Source organism: Pantherophis guttatus, chromosome 7 (assembly GCF_059756535.1).
Source record: "Pantherophis guttatus breed Tessera chromosome 7, ASM5975653v1, whole genome shotgun sequence".
NCBI lineage: Eukaryota > Metazoa > Chordata > Lepidosauria > Squamata > Colubridae > Pantherophis > Pantherophis guttatus.
The window spans coordinates 22186736-22209962 of record NC_142069.1 but is presented as its reverse complement, the minus strand read 5'-3'; the positions used below and the strand labels follow the sequence as shown (position 1 = coordinate 22209962).

At 41.0% G+C, this 23227-nt stretch overlaps 1 protein-coding gene across 4 annotated transcripts in view; it reads right to left on the bottom strand.

Annotated features, from left to right (window-relative positions):
• Positions 1 to 23227, bottom strand: part of SLC37A3 (solute carrier family 37 member 3) — a 40598-nt gene that overhangs the window by 13037 nt on the left and 4334 nt on the right. For all 4 annotated transcript variants that reach the window (XM_034403299.3, XM_087873750.1, XM_034403302.3 and 1 more), the window contains exons 2-12: positions 21836 to 22016; positions 18319 to 18433; positions 16501 to 16593; positions 14340 to 14423; positions 12688 to 12833; positions 10151 to 10247; positions 9824 to 9908; positions 6080 to 6279; positions 3826 to 3967; positions 2848 to 2949; positions 1251 to 1298 (exon numbers count right to left, since the gene is read on the bottom strand). In XM_034403299.3, the coding sequence (XP_034259190.2) occupies positions 1251 to 1298; positions 2848 to 2949; positions 3826 to 3967; positions 6080 to 6279; positions 9824 to 9908; positions 10151 to 10247; positions 12688 to 12833; positions 14340 to 14423; positions 16501 to 16593; positions 18319 to 18433; positions 21836 to 21930 (1207 nt within the window). In that variant the 5' untranslated portion in view covers positions 21931 to 22016. The remainder of the gene's footprint in view (positions 1 to 1250; positions 1299 to 2847; positions 2950 to 3825; positions 3968 to 6079; positions 6280 to 9823; positions 9909 to 10150; positions 10248 to 12687; positions 12834 to 14339; positions 14424 to 16500; positions 16594 to 18318; positions 18434 to 21835; positions 22017 to 23227) is intronic.

Below are 23227 nucleotides of genomic sequence, written 5' to 3'. Positions count from 1 at the left end.
AGCCACATGTGGCTCTTTCACCCCTCTGCTGCAGCTCCCTGTCACTCAAAATATGCGTCACAACCACCAATGTGCGACACCAGCCAGCATGCGATTTATTAAGCTTTTCAACTCCTGGTAGGCCAGCCATGGATAAATCCAAGAAAAGAAAAGTTTCAGAAGAAAACAGAACATTTAATTCAATGACATATGCTAGTTTTGTGGCCGCTCAAGAAATAGTCAGGCACGGGAAGGGTTTTGTGGCTCCCGGTGTTTTCTTTTCTGTGGGAAACGGGTCCAAATGGCTCTTTGAGTGTTTAAGGTTGCAGACCCCTGGTCTAGACTATTGCCCATTCGCAAATCTTGCCCGTGCTTTTCTCATCATTAAGTTTTCATGGTCTAATGCAGGAGTTCCCAACCCCCGATCTGTGGACCGGCACCAGTCTGCAGCATGCCAGCAACCGGGCCACACAAATAAATGAAGCCCCATCTGCGGGATGCAGGCGGCACGCAAAACCATGGTCTGCGGAACCAGTCCCTGGTGCTCAAAAGCACCAGGGACTGGTGGTCGCTGGACAAGTGTCCCACCAGTAGATGGGAATTATATAACCGCATATGTGTTTGCTTCCTTCTCTCAAAGCTGCTGATTGTGAACTTCTGGAAGAAGGAAAAACAAAATTTACAGTATTCCCTGAATGCTATGGCAGTAGAATCTTGTAACAGACTAGACTTTAAATGATTGCTTCATATGTTGCAGTAAACCATGATTTTAACATTGAATAACCCATTTGGTTACAGAACATGCTGTTAGAAATCTGCTGGCTTGCAAATAATAGTGGTTGGGTTCGCCTATCACACTAGGCAAAGACCAACAAAACCAGACAGACTATGGCTGGAACCAGCGGGGGGCTTCAAAAATTTTAGGAAGGGGTTCTCTGCCTGGTTGCTGGGAAGGTCGTTTCTGACCTTCCCGAACTTCCGGTAGGCCTGTTTTTCACCCTCTCCGAGCCTATGCGTGCACCCTGCACTTACCTGCATCCAAAACGGGCCACGTGGGAACTCTTGGGGGTGGGACAGGATGGGCAGATCCAGCCAGGAGTGGGATTTGGGGGTTCTCGAATTGCACAGAATCTTAGCTAGAGGTTCTCCCGAACCCCTGCAAACCCCCAGCAGCCCACCCCTGGCTGGAACAAAACATTGAAACAAGCCAAGATATGACATGATGAAAACAGATGTTCTTTACTGTCTTTGAAAATATGTTGATCTTTTACCTGTAATTGCCATGATGACAGCATTGATAGGTTTGTTATTTGGGGAACCTATGAAAACAAAGAAAAGAAAAAGGTCATAATTCTTTTGGCCACAACAGATAAAAAGCTCAGGATGAAATGAAAAGCTGATTATAAAAGACCCTTTTCAAGATTATGCATTGGCATGGCATGTTAACAGTGCCTTAATCTTCTGCTGCAATAGAGTGTTTCTTTAGCTTGGCCTTCACTGATAGTTAAGTATGCTTCCCTCTCAAAACCAGGGGAGAAAGATGAGGAAGCCAAGAGGTTGGTTGTATTCTGGCTGTATTTGGTTTGGTCCATAGTTGAATTGCTGGAGTAATTTTGGATCAATAAAACGTTGATTTGTTTGAATCTCCCTGAACTGGAATAGAACATCACTTAGCAAGGCAGCCAAGAACACTGGACTGAAAGGACCTTAGCCTCTCATAGATGAACCTACAAAACTGAAGGGAACTGCTTGTTCCCAACCTTACTGAAAGCAAGAATTCAGCAAAAGGGTTTTTGCCAAGCACTGATCTAATCAAGCGATATGGCCAAGAGTGAGTGAAGGAAGCTTGTAGTGCAATATTTCAATATCTATATCAGGAAGAGCCGACTTGGGGAGCCTCTATGAAACCTGAGATACATTATTCCAAAATAATAACAAGCTTTGCTTTTGCTCACTGCTCTCACCCAGATTTTGAAATTTTGAAAAATCAAATTTTAAAGATTTTGAAATCTTTTGATTTCACCCAGAAAGGAGAAATCAAAAGAGGGCAGTCTACAGGAGCTCAATTCTGGAAATTATAGGGTTTCCAGCAAAATGATAGAAGCAATGGATTTCAATTAAAGCTTATGATACTTCAAAGCCATAATTATCCTAACAAATGAGCAGTAGCAATACCACTACTCTCACTTGTGCCCCTGGCCTGAACACAGGCAATGCTCCAATAAAGGTACATCTGCACAAGTGCAGACAGTGCCCTCTACTGGAAAAGAATATTCTCCTTTTCCTTTCATTCCAGCACACAATGGAACACTCAGCTTGTGGGTCTCCCAGAAGCACCTGGCTCACCACTAATGAAAGCAGGAAAGCAGAAGAGTTTTACCTGCCCAGCTTATTCAGCAGGTTTCTTGTAATTTTGTTTTGAAGGTTGCTGAGAATACTATCTCTTATTAAACTCAAAAGCAGAGTTTATTTGCCAAGATGGCGCCACAGACAGCAGTCTTGGTGAATGCTCTCTGATAGTTTTTCATTCTTGATGAATGTATTTTATTCTCCTTATGTACACTGAGAGCATATACACCTGAGACAAATTTCTTGTGTGTCCAATCACACTTGGTCAATAAAGAATTCTGTTCTGTTCTGTTCTGTTCTATTCTATTCTATTCTATTCTATTCTATTCTATTCTATTCTATTCTATTCTATTCTATTCTATTCTATTCTATTCTATTCTATTCTATTCTATTCTATTCTAATCCATTTCAATTGCTGACTTAATACGGTAAAGAAAACAGGCCCTCCCTATGTCTAGTGCATAAGATAAGGAGGCTAAAGCTCATCCCACAAAACCTATTGTGCAGGAAAGTACTCACGGCTGTATCCAAAGAGAGATCCAATAGCCAAGATGAGGCTAATAGCTAATACAGGAGCTCTTTTTTGTAGCACATCAGAGATAAAACCTTGGATGGTACCACCTGTAGAAATAATAGGAATAAAGACTATCAGAATATATTGTAATCATTATAAGCAAAAATGCACACCCAGAACCAGCATTTATTACTTTACTGTTTTTACAATGTTGGAAACTACCCAGAATCAATGGATAGTGAGATGGGAGGCAGTATAAATTTAATCATTTTTTTTTTTTAAAGCACAATTGGCTACAAATTTAGCTGTCTGTCTTTCATACATTGTGTTGACTGGAAGATTCTTCAGCTACTGTTCTAAACCATTTTTTTCCCCATTTTGGTTTTCTCCAAAATGAGACGTTTTTACAGACAGCAACACTACTGCTAAGAATTATGGGAGTTGAAGATGGGGGATGCCCAAGTGTGGGGAAGCTGCTGTAGGCAATTAGATTGGTATAATGCCAGTTTGATATAGTGTGGCCTAGAAACCAGGAAACTGGTGAAACTGTGAAACTTACGTCATGAAAGCCCACTGGGGGACTTTGGGCTGATCACCAGAAGACTGTGAGTTCTAGTCCTGCCTTAGGCATGAAAACCAGCTAGGCGGCTTTGGGCTAGTCACTTTCTCTCAGCCCACCCACCTTATAGGATTGTTGTTATGAGGTGTGAGGAAGAAGTATTATGTAAATTCACCGCTTTGAGTTACTTATAAAATAACAAAGGCAGGATAAACTCTAATAAATAAATACATTTGACATCTGCCAGATCCTTTGGCCTACTACATCCATCATCACTTTGCCTGTCAGTCACTAATTGGTAAGACAAGCGGTGTCTACTTAGTTTCAAACTAGAATTCTCACCCACACCCTGTTCTAATCCCACAATGAACAGAAAATGAAATGTAACAACAAAAAGAATTTGTCTTTTGCTCCATAGTCATACCTATAATGCCTCCAACATCATACCAGATTGAGAGCTGGTCGGCTTCTGCCTCCTTCCAACCAAAATTGTTGCTGAGGTAGAAGGGCAGCCAGAAGAAGAAGGAGTAGTTCACTAGCTTCAGGCAAGCATAGGCCAAGGAATACTGAAACAAATAAATACCATCCCAAAAGAAAAACTATTAGAATCAAAACAATCCAAGCTGAGCCAGCGTGGCTTTGTAATTCTATAATGCATAGAGCAGAGGTCTCCAGTCTTGGCAACTTTAAGGCTTAAGAATTCCCCAGCCAGCAGATTATACCTTTATTAAAGCTATAGGATGGGTACAAGTGAGAGTAGTGATATTGCTACCATTCAGTTCTTAGGATAATTATGACTTTGAAGTATCATAAGCCTTAGTTCAAATTCCTTGCTTCTGTCCTTTTTCTGGATCCCTGTAATTTCTAGAATTCAGCTTCTGGAAGTGGTCCTCTTGATTTATTTCTTTTTTCCCAAGTTTTTTATTTTTTTAAAGACAAACAAACATACAATACGTTTTTTCTGAATAGAGTATTGACAGAGTCAAAATTCATACAGCTTATTTTCCCCAAATTTGATTTATATATTTCAATTTCTGCCATTGTATTCCTTTTCTACTTTTCCCTTTTTCATCTCTATTTTATATTTAATATATAATCAATATTACCATCCGCCCTAACCTCCTAATCTTAATCTTATTTCATTTCCTTCTTTTATTTCTCCCTTTATCACATATATTTTTCAATATTTCTTTGTTCTATTGAAACCCTTTAATTTACACACAATCCTTTTTTAATATTTCACACTTATTTCTTAATCTCCATTGTTTTCTAAAAATGGACCAGATTATCATGTTTTATTTCTATATTAATCATTTTACCATTTTATCAATATATTTCTTCAAATTTATTTTCCACACCATCTTTTTTTAAAATAAAACTATCTTATTTCATTTCAATTTCATTCAAATTTCCATTTCACCTTCTAAATAAACCCCTTATCATCATATCAAATCATAAACCTATCTTCCATTTCCATTTCATATATATATATATATATATATATATATATATATATATATATATATATATATATATTTAAATTGCCAAAGTTGGCCAACTTAAAGTGAATCAGGTTCAGATTTTTCTATTCAAGATCTGACACTCTATCTCAGGGATGCCTGGCATAGACTGTCACATCTTGAATAGAAAAATCTGACCCTGATCCATTAGGAAACACGTTGGATGAACTGGAATCAGTCATTGCCTGTCAGTATAACTCAATGCGCCAGTATGAGGAGAAAAAAAAAAGGGAAGCACTGCCCAGCTTTCTTAAAAATGCAAATGAGTGACACTGTCTCTTGTCACAAGATCTACGCAGCATTATTTAATAGTGACTAGGTCGGTGAGTCTCAATCTCAACTTTAAGATAGGTGGACAACTCCCCAGAGTTCTAGCTGGGGAATTCTGGGAGTTAGAGACCCACACATCTTAAAATTGCCAAGATTGAGAAATACTGCAATAGGTAAACTTTAGGGGCAGATGGGACACTTTTGGAAGCCGACAGTATGTAACGGGATTCTCAAGGGTAATGTGGCACACAGCCGGTCACAAACCACACATTGACAACGCAGCAAACTTAATTAGGTTGGTGGTATTCAGCCGGTTCTATCCGGTTCGGGTGAACCGGTAGCGGCGGCTGCGGGAGGCTCCGCCCACCCACCTAGACGTCATCACATCCCGTTTTTGACGCTCTGCAAATTTGCAGAATGTGCATGCGCAAAAGTGGCCCCTGCGTGTGTGCACACATTTGCGAACTGGTAGCGAAGGTAAGTGAATATCACCCCTGGTTGCTCCTCAACACTCCAAGATATTGTCCATCACTTCACTTATTTCTGTCCTTTTTTTAGGGGTTGGGGGGGGAGACAGGTTGACATATTGCTAAGCTAAGAACTGGGCTGCAGCTGTCCACTGTTCCTTTCCTTCGATTTCCTCTTGCTCTATGTGAGCTCTAAAGATATTCCTAGAAATAAAAACGATGCTTTGCAGCATGCCAGCTTCTGTTTTTATTTAAGTAAAGCTTTCTTGACTTAAAATATCAAGGAAAAGGAGATGATTGGGGGGGGGGGGGGAGAACCAAGACAGTGTCCTTAAAAATACTTGTGCCCATAGATACAATGGGATATTGTTTCCTAGTAAAAAAAAAAATCACTATAAGGGGATAACAACAACCACCTTACCAATAATACGCCGGGTAGACAACACGCCTGAAAAAATCCAATGGCCTGGGATGGAGCATTTGTACCACTGCTTAGGTTTGATGCCTGAATGGTGTAATTCTGCTCATCGAAATCTTCGTTCTCGTGGCTGCTAATTAATGGCTCAGTGGCATCTTCCTCAGCAGCTTCACCCTCCCCTTCTTTGCCAATTTCAGGGAGGCCTAGGAGAAATCACAGAAAGGCAACTTAAAAAACAAAGGAAAGGAGAATCCCCTCTGCTCATGCCTGCTCTTTTGAGCTATGGTTCCTCCCTTCTGAATCGGCTCCCTTGCGCTCTCTCCCCCTCTTCCTTTGGCTTAGAAAGGCTTCTGGATGGTGCTCTGCAGAAACATCCAATTTGTATCCCTGGTCTTCTAACACTCTCCAAAGAATCCTGTCTGATCCTGACGGCGTCTCTGCTGTATGTGTCTGGCCGTTACTTGCAAGACCCAACAAATTAGTGCAGGGGTCCTCAAACTTTTTAAACAAGGGGCCAATTCACAGTCCCTCGGACTATTGGGGGACTGGACCAGCTGGGAGGGCGTGGCTAGGTGGTCATGTGACTGGGTGGGTGTGGCCAATTTAGCAGTCCATTAAACAATACACACAAATTACACTTTAATTTGTTATGCTCCCGAGGCAGGTTAGTGAAGGGATGTGGCTGCCTTGAGGTGTGTTGAGGGACTTCTGTTTGTGTGTCTTTCTGTGTTCTCTCTCTCTCTCTGGAGGCTGGGGAGGCCAAAAACGGGCCCATTTTTGGCCTCCTCAGCCTCAAGTACCGCTCTGCTGCCCCAAAACAGGCCCATTTTTGGCCTCCCGAGGCCTCTGTGTGTCCTGTTTTTGGCCGCTTCGGCTTCCAGAAGGTGAATGGGGGCCAGCAGGTAGGTGGGGTGATGTGGACGGGGCAGCCTTGTGGTCCCACGTGGGCTGGATCAATGGCTTCGGCAGGCCGTGTATGGCCCGCAGGCCGTAGTTTGAGGACCCCTGAATTAGTGCATTCCCTTTAGGGCAAGAGGCAGACTTCTCCAACTGCAAGACCGGTATTACTACTTACAGTAGTAGTAGTGAATAAATTTGCACTGCAAATAAACTTGCAGTGTGAATAAATTTACAGTATTACTACTACTCGTAGTCCTCTTGGACTACTGTAATGCACTGCACATGGGGCTGCCCTCGAAAAATAACTAGAAGCGTCATCTGATATTAGAATGCAGCATTGTGGGTGGTTACAGATTCTGTAACAGCTTTGTTCCCTATGCCATCCATCTGGTAAACTCGCAAGATTCGTTTTTCTCGCCATGTACATGTATACACCCGAACTAGACCGTGTTGTTTCTCTGTGTCATAGAATAATATGTGTGGGTATGTGGATATATGCATATTTATTTGTCATGTTTTTTAGTGTATATTGGAGATGGTGACCCTTTGAGAACTGCATGCAACGAAATTTCATTTTAATGTATGCCGATTAGTGTACATTCAAAGTGACAATAAAGTTACTCTAAGTCTAAGTTATGAGTGTTACTAGAACACATATTTTACCTCTGATCCACAAGCTGTATTGGTAACCATATTAATGTTTAGTTTTGCTGTACACTAGAATCACTTGTTTGTTAGATGGGTGGCATTATTTAATTTGATAAATATATACCGTTTCAAAGTTTGGATGCCTGACTCTACCAGCCGCAGTTCTAAGGGGGAGATGAGACTTGAAGAAAGATGCCCTACAATAGATAAAGGTAAAGGTTCCCCTCGCACATATGTGCTAATCGTTTCCCGACTCTAGGGGGCGGTGCTCATCTCCGTTTCAAAGCCAAAGAGCCAGCACTGTCCGAAGACGTCTCCGTGGTCATGTGGCCGGCATGACTAACCACCAAAGACGCATGGAATGCTGTTACCTTCCCACCAAAAGTGGTCCCTATTTTTCTACTTGCATTTTTTACGTGCTTTCGAACTGCTAGGTTGGCAGAAGCTGGGACAAGTAACGGGAGCTCAACCCATTATGCGGCACTAGGCATTTGAACTGCCTACCTTTCGATCGACAAGCTCAGCATCTTAGCCACTGAGCCACCGTGTCCCACTGCCCTACAATAGGTGTTTACAATCCAGTTTCAACATCTGAACAAATTAACTCTTCCTCTGCAAACATAAAAATGTAAGGATGCAGATACTGTGTTCCTTTACAGATGCCGTCACTGAACTTGCCGGGTCCTAACAATGAAAGCGTTTTGGTAATCACAAGAATGAATAGATTGCAATAAAATAAACATCCCAGTCTTATACCCCACTAGCAGCCACTCCCCCTAAGTGGCAAGAGGTGAACAATAAAGCCCCTTTCCCAAGCTTACGAGGAAATCAGTTGCTCTTTGGTTCTTCCCTTCCTATCTAGAACATCTAAACCAGGGGTCACCAACCTTTCGGACCTCAGGGACCACTAAATTCATAATTGTAAATCCCGCGGACCACTAATAAGAATTTTTTAAAAGATAGATAGTATTTAGTGCAATATAAAAAATGCAAATAATTTTTCTGCGGACCACCAAAAATTTTTCACAGACCACCAGTGGTCTATAGACCACCAGTTGGTGACCGCTGATCTAAACCACCTTTTTTAGGTATACAGAAGATGGTATATATAACAGCCACACTTTGGATTCATCGCAGAGATCTGCACACTCACGAATCCATTGAGGCTGCCTTACATCAAGATAGAAATCCCATTTTATCAGATGCATCCAGGGTTTCTTGTTGTTTTTTTTTCTCCATATGCAGCACTTGCCAAAACATTTTTAGGCTTTGGAGTCAAAGGCATAGAGCCCACTTTGAAGAACTTTGCAACCTCATCTGCCTCTTGGAGGTATGATGACCAAAAATGAACTCTAAGGAAGTTGCTCTGAAGAACTCAGGTGTAATAAAATGTGAATCTATCAGGCCACAACAGTTCCATTAAAAGTTAATTCTGTACTGCGAGTCATCAGCCTGGTTTCCAGATGCGGCATTGCAGGTGTTTTGTCAAGCGAAATGTTGATATGGTTTTATTACTGCCATATTATTGTTGTTGCAGTTGCCTTTTTAGTTATGAAGTTCAAAAAAGTCTTTCTATGTGCATACCATTTTGTTCTTCTGTTGACCAATTTAGACTTGTTATAAAGGCAGGATATACAGTACAGGTAGTCCTCGACATATGACCACAATCGAGCCCAAAAGTTATGTGGTTAAATGAGACATTTGTTAAGTGAATATAACCTTTCTTGCCTCAGTTGTTAAGTGAATCATTGCAGCTCATAAGTTAGCAACCCAGTTGTTAAATGAATCTGGCTTCCCCATTGACTTTGCTTGTCAGAAGGTCGCAAAAGGTGATCACACATGACCCTGCAACACAGCAACTGTCATAAGTATGAACCAGTTGCCAAGCGTCATTATGGGGATGCTGCAAAGGTCATAATTTTGAAAAACGGTCATAAGTCACATTTTTCAGTGCCGCTCTACCTTTGAACGGTCACTAAACAAACTCTTGTAAATCGAGGACTACCTGTTAATGTTTAAAACTGAAAAAAAATCTTGCCCGTAATGCCAGTATCTAATGAGGTTTTTAATATTTAATTTAATTAAATATTTAATATGGATTTTGAGTGGCGTGCCAAGTCAAAAATTAACTATGCACCATTTGCAATTTGGGTTTGCGAGCAGCAAAGACCAAACAAGTCAAAAAGTGCTTCTACTTACCTACTTCTTTGGGAGAAATCACAAGGCCAAAAAAGACAATAACTCCTCCAGCAAACTGTACTGATGCTGTCACCAAGAAGGCATACTGAAAGGGAAGGGCGAAAAAACACAATTAAGATATTACATGGGTATCTCTTGGATTTTCTCATCTTAAGTCAAGCAATTAGTTCTTTCGGTATTTTATTTTTGCTTGTATAGAAAGTCCCAAAATATTTTATTGGAAGGCACAGAGAAACGCTGATAAGCTTAATAAATAAAACACACAATTCATGCTCAAATATGACTGGCTCCAATCCAGGTAGGACAATGGCAGGAAGCCTCACCCACCTCGTAGCCATACTGCAGAACCGATGAGGCAAGAAACGCTCCAAGGATATTACCCACTGATGCACAAGCACTCCAGAGTCCAAAAACAAATCCTCTCCTGAATGTGAAATTAAAAAAAAAAAAAAGATTAAGTTGGGCAAAAAAAAAAAAAAAATCTAAAGCAGTTAGTCTCCTTTAACAATTTGAACAAGGCAGTTAAAAGACGAATGGCGGTAGATGCAAGCATTTAGTATTGACTCGTCAAAAAAAACTATTTTAAAATTCACTTCCCTCAAACAACATTGCATGCACGAGTTCAGTCTTACAAGTTGATTTATTAGGACTATGACAGCATTGCTACTATAAAGGAGCCATGGTGGCGCAGTGGTTAAATGCAATATTGCAGGCTAATTCTGCTGACTGACAACTGCTGACAGTTCGATCCTCACCGGCTCAAGGTTGACTCAGCCTTCCATCCTTCCAAGGTTGGTAAAATGAGGATCCAGATTGTTGGGGGAAATATGCTGATTCTGTAAACTGCTTAGAGAGGGCTGTAAAGAACGGTGAAGCGGTATATAACTCTAAGTGCTACTGCTATTGCTATAAAAAGTTACACTATAAAAAGTGAAGAACTTTCTAATGGAAAGTTTTTGATACCAAGCCCTTCGAAGTACTCTGGGCAGGATGGTACAGCAAGTGTGTTATCATGCCTACATGTCTTGTTTGTTTGAGCATAATTTTCAGACCCAGAAAGGGACAACTGAAAATAATGGATTTAAGAATTGCAGAAGAATGAGAAGCCATCATTTGGATAAAAAAAAAAAAACTTGAATAACTGAAGTGCATTTATTTGATTTAAAAAGTTAATGTGTAAAATAGCATATGCTGTATGGGGAAAAAAAAAGTTCTACCCAAAAATTAAGAGGTGGGATAACCTGAGGATGATGTGCAGCCTGTAGCTAGATCTTAATGTACAGACATAGCCTATGCATAACAAGAATATACAGATATGTTTTTCTGATCGCTCATGATCCTGGAGGTAAGTGATTAAGAAAATAAGAAGAGATATGAGACACAATGGCTTTGAAGTCATAGATAGACCCTGCATTTAATTGCTCTTCAGGCAGCTACTTCTAAACATTCTGGAGCAGCAGAATTTACCGGGGTGGGGTGGGGGGTGGGGTGGGGATGTTTATTTATTTATTGGTTCGATTTATATGCCGCCCTTCTCTGGACACTCAGGGCAGTTTACAATGCGTTAAGCAACAGCCTTCATACTTTTGTATATACCTGCTTAGTAGGGCTTTCTGGGCCCCCTAAGCGGTGTTCTTTTTATACAAAGTCAGCTTATTGCCCCCACAATCCGGGTCCTCATTTTACCTACCTCGGAAGGATGGAAGGCTGAGTCAACCTTGAGCCTGGAGAGATTTGAACTTGCAGTAATTGCAGGCAGCTGGCAGCTAAGTGCTACTTAACAGCACTTTAGTCCGCTGTGCCACCAAGACTCCTTCTGTGTTGCTCATGCTCTTGTTATCTCCCAGTCAGATTCAACCATCCAGACCATCCAGAAACTTCCGCTGATCTAGAATAGCAGTCCTCATGTTCAATGGCCAGCTTTGGTACTGCCAAGTTGTACCACTCCTGCGAGAGGTGCTTGAGTGTTTCTGAATGCAATTCAAGATGCTGGCTGATACTTTTAAAATCCGAAATGGTTCAGAGCCTGAGCATTGAAGATACCACCTTTCTCATATAGATTCCTTCCATTCAACATTGGTGGCCAGAGGGGCTTTATCTAAGAGAAGCGGAGGAGAATGGGCTCAACAGTTAACCTTCTCAGCGGCAGTTCCCCTCCTGAGGAATAGCTTGTCCCCGGACATAAGGATGGTCCTCACACCAGTGGTGGGTTGCCCCTGGTTCGGACCGGTTCTATAGAACCGGTAGTAAAACCGGCTGGAGGCTCTGCCAACTGATCCGGACGTCATCAGAAGCTTCTGCACATGCGCAGAAAAGCACACGCACGAGAGCAAAGCTAGCGCACACGCGCGGGCACAATGCGGACCGGTAGTAAAGGTAAGTAGAACCCACCCTTGCCTCACACATATTCATAGAGATGTTTCCTTGCATATTTATCACATCAACATGCAAGACAGACTTCTGTTATAATCCTTTATATTCTTCATTGTAGGCTATTTGTTGCTGCTATCTTAACATCTATAAACCTAGAGTCCATGAGAATCGAGGCACTAATACACCTTAAATAATTGAACACTAGCAGGCAAAACCTTGTTAAATCTACTGATTCTTTTCTAAAAGGACAACCAGCCTTTGTCCTTATAAATAGGATAAAGGATACAATTTTACATTTTCATCTTGGCAGGAATGCAGCCCGACCAACTATGATCACATGGCCGGGGCGAGTGAGTTCAGCAAACAAAACAATGTGGACACACAAGCAACACATGTTTAACAGGAAGAGGAGCCTTGCACAATAACCGCACAGTAGAGAGGAAAGCCGCTACAAAAAATATGTACAAGGGGAAGAACCAACTTTTGCATACCCAGCTTTGCCAAACCAGTTTCCCATGACAGCTACCACACAGGGCCAGCCCGTGGACTGCAGCAAGCCATTCACAATCCACAGGCAGCAGTAGAACCACTTGTTGTAGAAATGCAGCCATTCGGTGACAGTGCCAAACACAAACACCTAAAAAGAAACAACAAGAAGAAGAAAATGAAGTGTCGATCCCAAATTAGTCTGGCAAATAAATCCACAATGCTTTCTGGCCATGCTCTATATTATTTATAGGCTACAAGTTAAGATCTATCTGGGCACCTTGAAATGATTTTAGTTCATCACAGGAAATAGCTATTCACAATTCAGGAGATAGGTGCCAAATGCTTTCTGAGAATGTAAGGCAGAAGGGAAAATTGTCCATAATTTAAATAAGGCCTGGCTTAAAAGAAAGAAGGAATTTCACTCACATGGTATTCGCTAATGATTTACACATTCAAAACAACATCTTTAATTACTACGGCAAGAAAACTTATTTTAGTAATTTTTCTTTCTATGTCTGTTACCAAACAGAAAACTGCATTTTTCCAAGCACAAGCTTCAGTATACAGAACTTGCACATCATTAACTTTTTAAAACACAATAACAACTATAACTTGCAATAAAATGGTTTCAGCAACAAGTATCCTAGTCCATTTCTTGTTCTGCTCTCAAAAATATTTTAACAAGCTGAAATCTTAAAAATATTTTATTAAATAAATGAATCATTTGGCTATATGCCTTCATATCATTTGGCTATATGCTACCAAGGCAATGGCGACATCAATGGCGAACAAGGGTGAATGCAGCCTGGATGCGTTGACAAGAACGCATCCATTGGTGTGGTGGGATTCAGCCGGTTCTGTCTGGATCGCGCAAACTGGTAGCGGCGACTGCGGAAGGCTCCGCCCACCCACCCAGATGTAATGTGCGACCACTGTACACGCGCAGAAGGATCTGATGCTCACATTTGCGAACCGGTAGGGAAGGTAAGTGAATCCCACCTTTGATCCACCCTGTTGCACTGTAGGGCATTGAATGCTGGGCAGCAACAACAAGGACCGAAAGCTATCTCCATGCCATGGAAATGTGAATGCTCTGTTGGATATCGGGCATCTCCCTTCTTGACCTTGATATCACAAATGACATCATTCTACAGCATTTTGGTGTAGCATCAATTATAGAGAAGTTTAGAGAAGGGCGGCTCCGCTGGTATGGACATGTCCTGAGAGCAGCACCTTCCACCATTGCCAAGACTGCCTACCAACTAGAAGTCAATGGCCAGTGACCTCATGGGTGTCCAAAACAGAGATGGCAAGACACCATCAACAAAGACATGCAAGCTGCGGGCCTGCGCCCTGAAGACGCAGCTGACCATGCAAAGTGGCGTTCAATGATCCGAAAAGCAGATCCTGCACTTGCAGGAATATGCTAGGAAGAAGAAGAATGAATCATTTGGCTATAAGGTACAATCCCCAGGACAGACACATCAAAATGTTCAGTCCATGCATTCTTTTATAATACTGAAGATCCTACTGAATTTCTTGAACGTAATATCTTCATTTACTTAGAAGAGATTTCTGAGGAAACGTTACAGATATTCAAAGTCAAATACTACCAAGGATAGCATATTTTCCCAACTTTGATTTTCCAACTTACCACTAAGGCAGAGGAGCACATCCCAAATGCCAGAACCCAGCGCATGTTCAAGCGATCTCCAATAATACCACTAACAAACAGGCCCTAAAATAATAGTTTTAAAAATGGTTATTCAGTAAGAATCAGCTGAAGAAAGTTGTGATAGTCAATAAAACTATTATTCTTTTTTAAGGTCATATTTGTCATAAAGTCATACAATTCAGATGAGGTTGATTTCAAGCCCTGTAAAATTAATAACTAAACTATGCAAAATATTGTCTGCCATTGAGCCAGTATTAGAATGCAGTACTGCAAGCTACTTCTGCTGCCTGCTGGCTGCCTGCAGTTTGCAGTTCGATTCTCATCGGCTCAAGGTTGACTCAGCCTTCCATCCTTCCGAGGTGGGTAAAACAAGAACCCAGATTGTTGGGGGAAATACGCTGACTCTGTAAACTTCTTAGAGAGAAGTGTAAAACACTATGAAGTGGTATATAAGTATAAGTGCTATTGCTATTGGAATGACACAGATCCTGTCATCTCTGAGTGAAGGATGCTAAAATCTGAGAGAAAAACAGCAGGACAAAAAAAAAGAAATGCTCAAGGAACAACTTTTCACATTCCATGTGTTCTGAGAACATGATCTCCAGCACAAAAAATGGAAAATACCTCATTACTGTAAAGTATTTGGCGGTGGGGGGGGGGAATGAGGCAAGTATACGATTCTGCCCACTTGAAAGATTCATCAAGATTTTTATACAAGAAAATGAGAGCACTCAAAAATTACTGTTACTGTAGATTACCATAGATTTTTCAAAACGGATACCTATCCAGTGTAGGGGTCTGCCTGTCCTCCTAGCAGCAAATGATGGAATTGCAACCAATTTGGCATATGGTTTGGTTCAGGGGTGGGTTCCAAATCCCATTGCTACTGGTTCGTGCGCGGGGCGTTTCTGAGGGTGGGCGGAACGTCCCTGCCACTGCCGCTACTGGTTCGCCCGACCCGGTGCGAAACGGGAGCAAGCAACCACTGGTTTGGTTGTTGGATTGAACAAGTGAGACTTAACTTCAAATTCATGTTCAGTTGTGAAAACTCGCTGGGACTGTTATTGTGGGAACTATAGGACAGAGAGCACTGGGTATGCTTCCTTGAGTTCCTGGATAAAAAGTGGGATATAAACTAGCAAATAAATAAGCTCATCTAGAAGGAATGGATCAGGGAAGGCTGCAGCAGGTAGCCTGGAGATTGATGTTTTCTTTTCATGTCTGGGTTTTTTTTTTTGGCACATCATAAGTAATCAATGCTGTACCATTTTGTTATACTCAAAAACTGCAATATTAACTAGATTTTGGCTGGATTCACATATGGTATTATGCTATAAAATGGTTTCTTTGGCTCTGGCATATTGTGTGATGGAAACCTAACAATTGCATGAGCCATGTTTTGTAGCTTAATGTGTTAGACAAAGCTAATCCGTTGCAGTTTATTGAGCAAACTATGATGAAACAACCTGGTGTTTAACATCACGAGCTAATAAGAGAAAATCAATATAGCAGGATCCAATTTGGGTTGGTCGCTGAGACTAGAGGTTTAGCCCTATCAGCTTTTGGACTTGTGCTGGAGCCCATCCTCAGGGAACTTCTCTCTCACCAGAATATGTGAGAGGGAAGTTCCCTGAGGATGGGCTCCAACATGAGTCCAAAAGTTCAGAAGACTAAATCTCTGGTCCCGGTGACTGACCCAGATTGGTTCCTGCAACATTATTCTGGGACACATATATTTGCCTTCATTTGTGACATCTATAGCTTTCCAATAAAGCAGGCATGGAATCTTTGCTCAGTGGTGAAAGCATGCAAAAGATCCCATTTTCAATTATTTCTTTGTAAAGCTAAGAAAGATTTAAGAGAGTCCTGTAATTATAGGCAACCTGTCATCCAACTCCCATCAATTCTAGCAATGCAAAATCTTCTAAGGTGAACTCCAGCGTGTCTCATAGTGAAGGGTGATGGAGGCTGCGGTGGAAAAACACTTGGAGACCTTGGTAAATGATACTGAGCTGCATAGATCAATGCTAATCTACACCAAGTTACCCTATAAAATTAAACGCTAGGTTGAATCTGATGGATTTAATCTTCCCCTTTCTTCAAAACTCAAGAACTATTCGAAGAAGGAGAATTTGCTCACCATAGCATAAGAAAACAGGAAGATGGTATCCAATGTTCCAAGAAATAATGTAGCTTCTTCAGCATTAGGAAATAGATGACTGCTGTTCCAAAGCTACGAAGAAAAGTCAGATTACCATAAAATGAGATGACAGATAGGTAGATAATACAACATAGCCCCATAAATATTAAACAACACCCCACTTAATGTCTTTAGTCCTTAGATTCCAGCCATGGTTATTTCTGAAACCATGTAATCCAAATCGCCGCACTAAAGGCTAGGAGATAAAGTGTTAAATCAGAAGTCTTCAAACTTGGCAGCTTTAAGACTTGTGGACTTCAACTCCCAGAATTCTCCAGCCAGCAATGCTGGCTGGAGAATTCTGGGAGTTGAAGTCCACAAGTCTTAAAGCTGCCAAGTTTGAAGACCTCTGTGTTAAATTTATCATCCCACTCAAGCTATTTAAGACACACAGAAACCCAGCAATCCTGACTGATCATATTCATAGTACTTTCTGGTAAAACAGAATTTTTAAAAAGCTCCCTCTCCAGTTTCACTTCTACAAAAAAGAAAGATTTCCAGTTTCTGAGACAGAGAAGTTCCTTCGGTAAGAACTGCGTCCATCTGGGTTTCTGTAGAAAGTATCATCATTAATTAGCTTGCTAAACAGAACTTGACCATTTCTCGTGAATGAGTCAGGGTATGTTGCAAAGTGAAAAGAAGAAAGCTTGAAACTGGAATATCTAATTTACAATATATCGTAAATGCTTCCTTTAATTCTCATAGGATCACCTCCTAATCAGGGAACATAGCAGCTTGCCCTGCTACTTCTTGTTAATGGAAAACGCCAGTGTTTACAGAGTAAAGAACACTCCTAGAAAGCATATCACTAGAAAAAGAAGACATCACACAATTCCCTTTCCCCTGGTTTGCCAAAGCTTAGCTATACTTAATCTATCCAGCATCAATCCTCAGTAAATATTTAATGGAGTCAAGGTTACCTCTGAACACTTGTCTATATATATATATAAAAAAAAATGGCATGATACTGGTCTAACAAGACTGGATTTCAAAAGCCAGTTCTTCGCATTAGAGATGTGAGAAAGAGAATTAATGACTTTCCAGATCCTGCTGCACTACAATTCCTAGAAGCCCCAGATTAAAAAAAACCCACAGATTCGTTCTCCTGCTTTTGATTTCTGTTCCCTTGAGCCAATGTAATATCTAGAAATTTGCAGGTACCATGTGTCTAGAATGTAGATCAGACTAAGAAATGAACTCCACATTAAGATAACAGAATCATATAAGCCTACTTATACTTTACCTCAATGTTTCTCAATCTTGGCCACATGAAGATGGCGGGAGAGGACTTCAACTCCCAGAATGTTGGCTGGGGAATTCTGGGGTTTGAAGTCCACCAGGGGTGAAATGCTCTGAAGTCTGCTACCGGTTTGCTTTGCGCGCTTTGCGCGTATGCGCATCGCAGGCGCTATGAAGCCTTTTCTGAGTATGCAAAGGTAAGTAGAAGAGGGGGGAGGGGGAAAACAGCTGTGCCGCGCGATTTAGATTCACTAGAAAGCAGGATTTCCTGCTTTCTAGCAATATAAATCGCGCGGCACAGCTGATTGTCGCACAGCTGATCTTCGGAACTTTTTAAAAACTTTTTTTAGCATTTCTTTACTACCGGTTCTGGAGAAGAAGAAACAATTTAAAAAAATCTTCCTACCTTGATATCCCTCACCCAACTCTTGTTGGCTTGCTTGTTCTGTAGGTCAACCCTCTGGGGAGATGTTAACTTGTGCGGGGCTTTGAAAAATCAGTAAACGTAAACACCCTTACCTCGTACGGTTGAAGAATGAAGGCAGAGTCATTAAAGCAAGAGGGGGTCCATTGGCTGGAGATGCTGACCTTGACGTTGCTAAAGGCCTTTCGGGAGGCATGGAGAAGAGAGTAGCTAGGAATTTTAAAAAGAAGAATTACAAAACAAGAAAGAAAAATTAAACATATGTTATTACCTCAAATATACAAGCAGTCAGATTGGGTCCAATTAAATAACAAGAGGGTATTAACTCTAGAGGGTCACGATCTCCAATTGGGATGGCATGCATTCCTGTGCGAAGGAAAAAATAAAACACATACATACTTCCAGACACATCTAGTGCGAAATGCTTTGATAAATAGTTGGGACAAAATTAAGAAAAAGCATTATATGAAAGTTCCAATTTGGATATCAACAATGGAGGCAATAATTTATCCAAATGTATTAGATATAAACAAAGTGGTAAGGTATTCGGAATTATTAGACGAACAAGGAAATTTAAAATCGGAGCAAGATTTTAAAAAATCAAGGAATAAAAATTGACTGGTGGCCATACCTGCAAATTAGAACAAAATATAAAAAAGATCAAGAACAATACGGCATTTATGGAGATCAATTGGAATTTGACAAAATATTATTAGGAACAGGGGGAAAAATGATTACTAAAACATATGATCTATTACTAAGATTTAAAATGGAAGAAGAAAATGTGAAGGAGACAATGATTAGTTGGGCGAGAAATTTTGGACATAGTATTCAATTAGATCATTGGGATAAATAATGGGAGAGAAAGTACAAACTAATGATGTCAGCTGCTTATAAGGAGAACCTTTATAAAATGTTCTATCGCTGGTACCTACCACCAGCCAGATTGGTCAAGATGTTCTCAAACCAATCGCCTGAGTGCTGGAGATGTGGTTACAAGCAGGGAACGTGCTATCATCGTGCATTGTGAATTATCTAATTATCACAGCACTGTCTTATGTCTAAAAATACACTGCTCAAAAAAATAAAGGGAACATAAGCAGAAGACATCCAAAATCTGAATGAATGAAATAGCCTTATTAAATACTTTGTTCGTTACATACAGTAGTTTTGTGTTCCCTTTAGCTGTTTGAGCAGTGTATAAACTATTGTATGTAAAGAACAAAGTATTTAATAAGGCTATTTCATTCATTCAGATCTCGGATGTCTTCTGCTTGTGTTCCCTTTATTTTTTTGAGCAGTATATTTACCCATATACTAGGGCTATATCACTATTATCCTTCTCATTTTTTTCTATTATCTTCTCCTATTGGTATCTTATGATTATATTACTTAGTTGTTAGTATGTACACTGAGATCATACAGTGGGGCAAAAAAGTATTTAGTCAGCCACCAATTATGCAAGTTCTCCCACTTAAAAAGATGAGAGAGGCCTGTAATTGACATCATAGGTAGACCTCAACTATGAGAGACAAAATGAGAAAACAAATCCAGACAATCACATTGTCTGATTTGGGAAGAATTTATTTGCAAATTATGGTGGAAAATAAGTATTCGGTCAATATCAAAAATTCATCTCAATACTTTGTTATATATCCTTTGTTGGCAATGACAGAGGTCAAACGTTTTCTGTAAGTCTTCACAAGGTTGGCACACACTGTTGCTGGTATGTTGGCCCATTTCTCCATGCAGATCTCCTCTAGAGCAGTGATGTTTTGGGGCTGTCGCTGGGCAACACGGCAAAGGTATTCTATGCGGTTGAGATCTGGAGACTGGCTAGGCCACTCCAGGACCTTGAAATGCTTCTTACGAAGCCACTCCTTCGTTGCCCGGGCGGTGTGTTTGGGATCATTGTCATGCTGAAAGACCCAGCCACGTTTCATCTTCAATGCCCTTGCTGATGGAAGGAGATTTGCACTCAAAATCTCACGATACATGGCCCCATTCATTCTTTCCTGTACACGGATCAATCGTCCTGGTTCCTTTGCAGAGACACAGCCCCAAAGCATGATGTTGCCACCCCCATGCTTCACAGTAGGTATGGTGTTCTTTGGATGCAACTCAGCATTCTCTCTCCTCCAAACACGACGAGTTGTGTTTCTACCAAACAGTTCTACTTTGGTTTCATCTGACCATATGACATTCTCCCAATCCTCTTCTGGATCATCCAAATGCTCTCTAACAAACTTCTGATGGGCCCGGACATGTACTGGCTTAAACAGGGGGACACGTCTGGCACTGCAGGATCTGAATCCCTGGTGGCGTAGTCTGTTACTGATGGTAGCCTTTGTTACGTTGGTCCCAGCTCTCTTCAGGTCATTCACTAGGTCCCCCAGTGTGGTTCTGGGATTTTTGCTCACCGTTCTTGTGATCATTTTGACCCCATGGGGTGAGATCTTGCGTGGAGCCCCAGATCGAGGGAGATTATCAGTGGTCTTGTATGTCTTCCATTTTCTAATTATTGCTCCCACAGTTGATTTCTTCACACCAAGCTGCTTGCCTATTGCAGATTCAGTCTTCCCAGCCTGGTGCAGGTCTACAATTTTGTTTCTGGTGTCCTTCGACAGCTCTTTGGTCTTCACCATAGTGGAGTTTGGAGTGTGACTGTTTGAGGTTGTGGACAGGTGTCTTTTATACTGATAACAAGTTCAAACAGGTGCCATGAGTGGAGGACAGAGGAGCCTCTTAAAGAAGAAGTTACAGGTCTGTGAGAGCCAGAAATCTTGCTTGCTTGTAGGTGACCAAATACTTATTTTCCACCATAACTTGCAAATAAATTCTTTCCAAATCAGACAATGTGATTGTCTGGATTTGTTTTCTCATTTTGTCTCTCATAGTTGAGGTCTACCTATGATGTCAATTACAGGCCTCTCTCATCTTTTTAAGTGGGAGAACTTGCACAATTGGTGGCTGACTAAATACTTTTTTGCCCCACTGTATGCACAGGAGACAAATTCCTTGTGTGTCCAATCACAATTGGTCAATGAAGTATTCTAATCATAGTGCATTGTGAATTTTCTTCTTTATGGTCTCTGCTGAATGGCATTGCCTACCTTATTAATATAGCCCATGCCAGAAATACTTTAATAAGAAACTATCGTGACATTAGCTATGCTGTTGGGACTAATGGATACTATGGTATGATGGACACTCACAAAGAGTCTGAGGGATCAGACCGAATACCTATCCAAATCCAGCATCCAATTTTCCTCAGCAACCAGATAGCTATGGATAGTTATAATTGGTAGATTTAATGTTCATGGCTTAAAAAATGGGTGAGATACAACCATAGTTGATGAGAAGCTTGTATGTAACATTTATTCTGCATCAACATATTGATTCTACCATATAAAAGGAACTGTTCAGTGCTCTATTTCAGGGTCTTCAACCTTGGCAACTTTAAGCCTGAAGGACTTCAATGCTGGCTGGGGAATTCTGGGAGTTGAAGTCCTTCAGGCTTAAAGTTGCCAAGGTTGGAGACCCCTGCTCTATTTTCATCCAGTTGCTCAAGAATTCAGATGAATCCCTGCAGGTTCAGCTACAACCACCTACCTGAAGAAAGTGAGGAGGAACACAGCAACATGATGATGTGTGAACTGTGGCACAAGGCTTTTGTTGGTAGACTGCCTCCTCTGAGTAATAGGCATAGCTCCTTTTCAGGTTTCCCCAACTTCTCCCCCCAGCTTTCTTTGCCCCCAAAGGCTGGAATGTAAATTATGTCATTTCTCTTCACCTTTTAAAAATAAAATAAAAGCAAAATAAGATCAAGGAATATTGAAACAGAGGCAGCAACAGCAAAGCATAAACATTTTAAGTCCTACTTTTAAGCAAATGTATTCAATCACATCTATGTGCACATATAATATCATAGATCAATTGAAATATCAGGGAAATAATGTTTCACATTTCCTGACAAATCAGAAGGAAGTTTAATAAGGAATGATTAGATGTTTGTATGACTGGAGACACACATTTGGGGAATTGGTACATTAACTCATATGGTTTGGGTTTGTTTTACTACTGCTAATAGACTGAGTTTATGAACTTAGACTGAAGTTCATAAAAAATATTAACATGATTTTGCAGCAAATGCTGATGATCAAACATACACGATCCCTTATAAAAAAGAGCCGAGGTGGCACAGTGGTTAAGAGTGCAGTACTGCAGCTACTTCAGCTGACTGCTAGTTCAGCAGATCAGCAGATCAAATCTCACCGGCTCAAGGTTGACTCAGCCTTCCATCCTTCCGAGGTGGGTAAAATGAGGACCCAGATTGTTGGGGGAAATATGCTATTTAGTATACTGTCTTTGGTGTAAGCCGCCCAGAGTCCTCAGAGAGTGGGCAGCATAGAAATATGACTAATAAATAAATAATAATAAAAAATGTTATACTTATCTTTTTGGTGGGACTAAAAATGCAAAATTCTTACAGCAACTTAAAAGTTCTTGAACAAAGGTAGCTTGTTTCCTTTTAGTTTTTTGAGTGTGTGTGTATGGGGGGGGGGGGAAATTAAACACTGCTAAGGAGCAACACGCAGGAGACTTTAATCTCCTCAAACTGAAAAGAGTCCCATATTCTCAGCTCTGCTGTCTCTAGGACAGGGGTGTCAAACTCGCGGCCCACAGGCCATGCCCATGCCCGGTTTAGCAAAGGGGGGAAAAGTTGTGATACATCACATGACGACAATGTGTTGTCGCGAGTTTGACACCCCTGCTCTAGGAGATCACATACATCCTGCTTATAGATTATAGTTCCTCAGATCTTCTTGCTTAGTCTTATCCTGACTGCCACACTTCCAAAAACCTTTCCTGAATATGCAGTGATTATCTACAGGACCGCATTCTGCCACCGATTGCCTCCCACCGACCTATACGCTCCCACAGAGAGGGCCTCCTCAGGGTGCCATCAGCCAAACAGTGTAGGCTGGCGACCCCCAGGGGGAC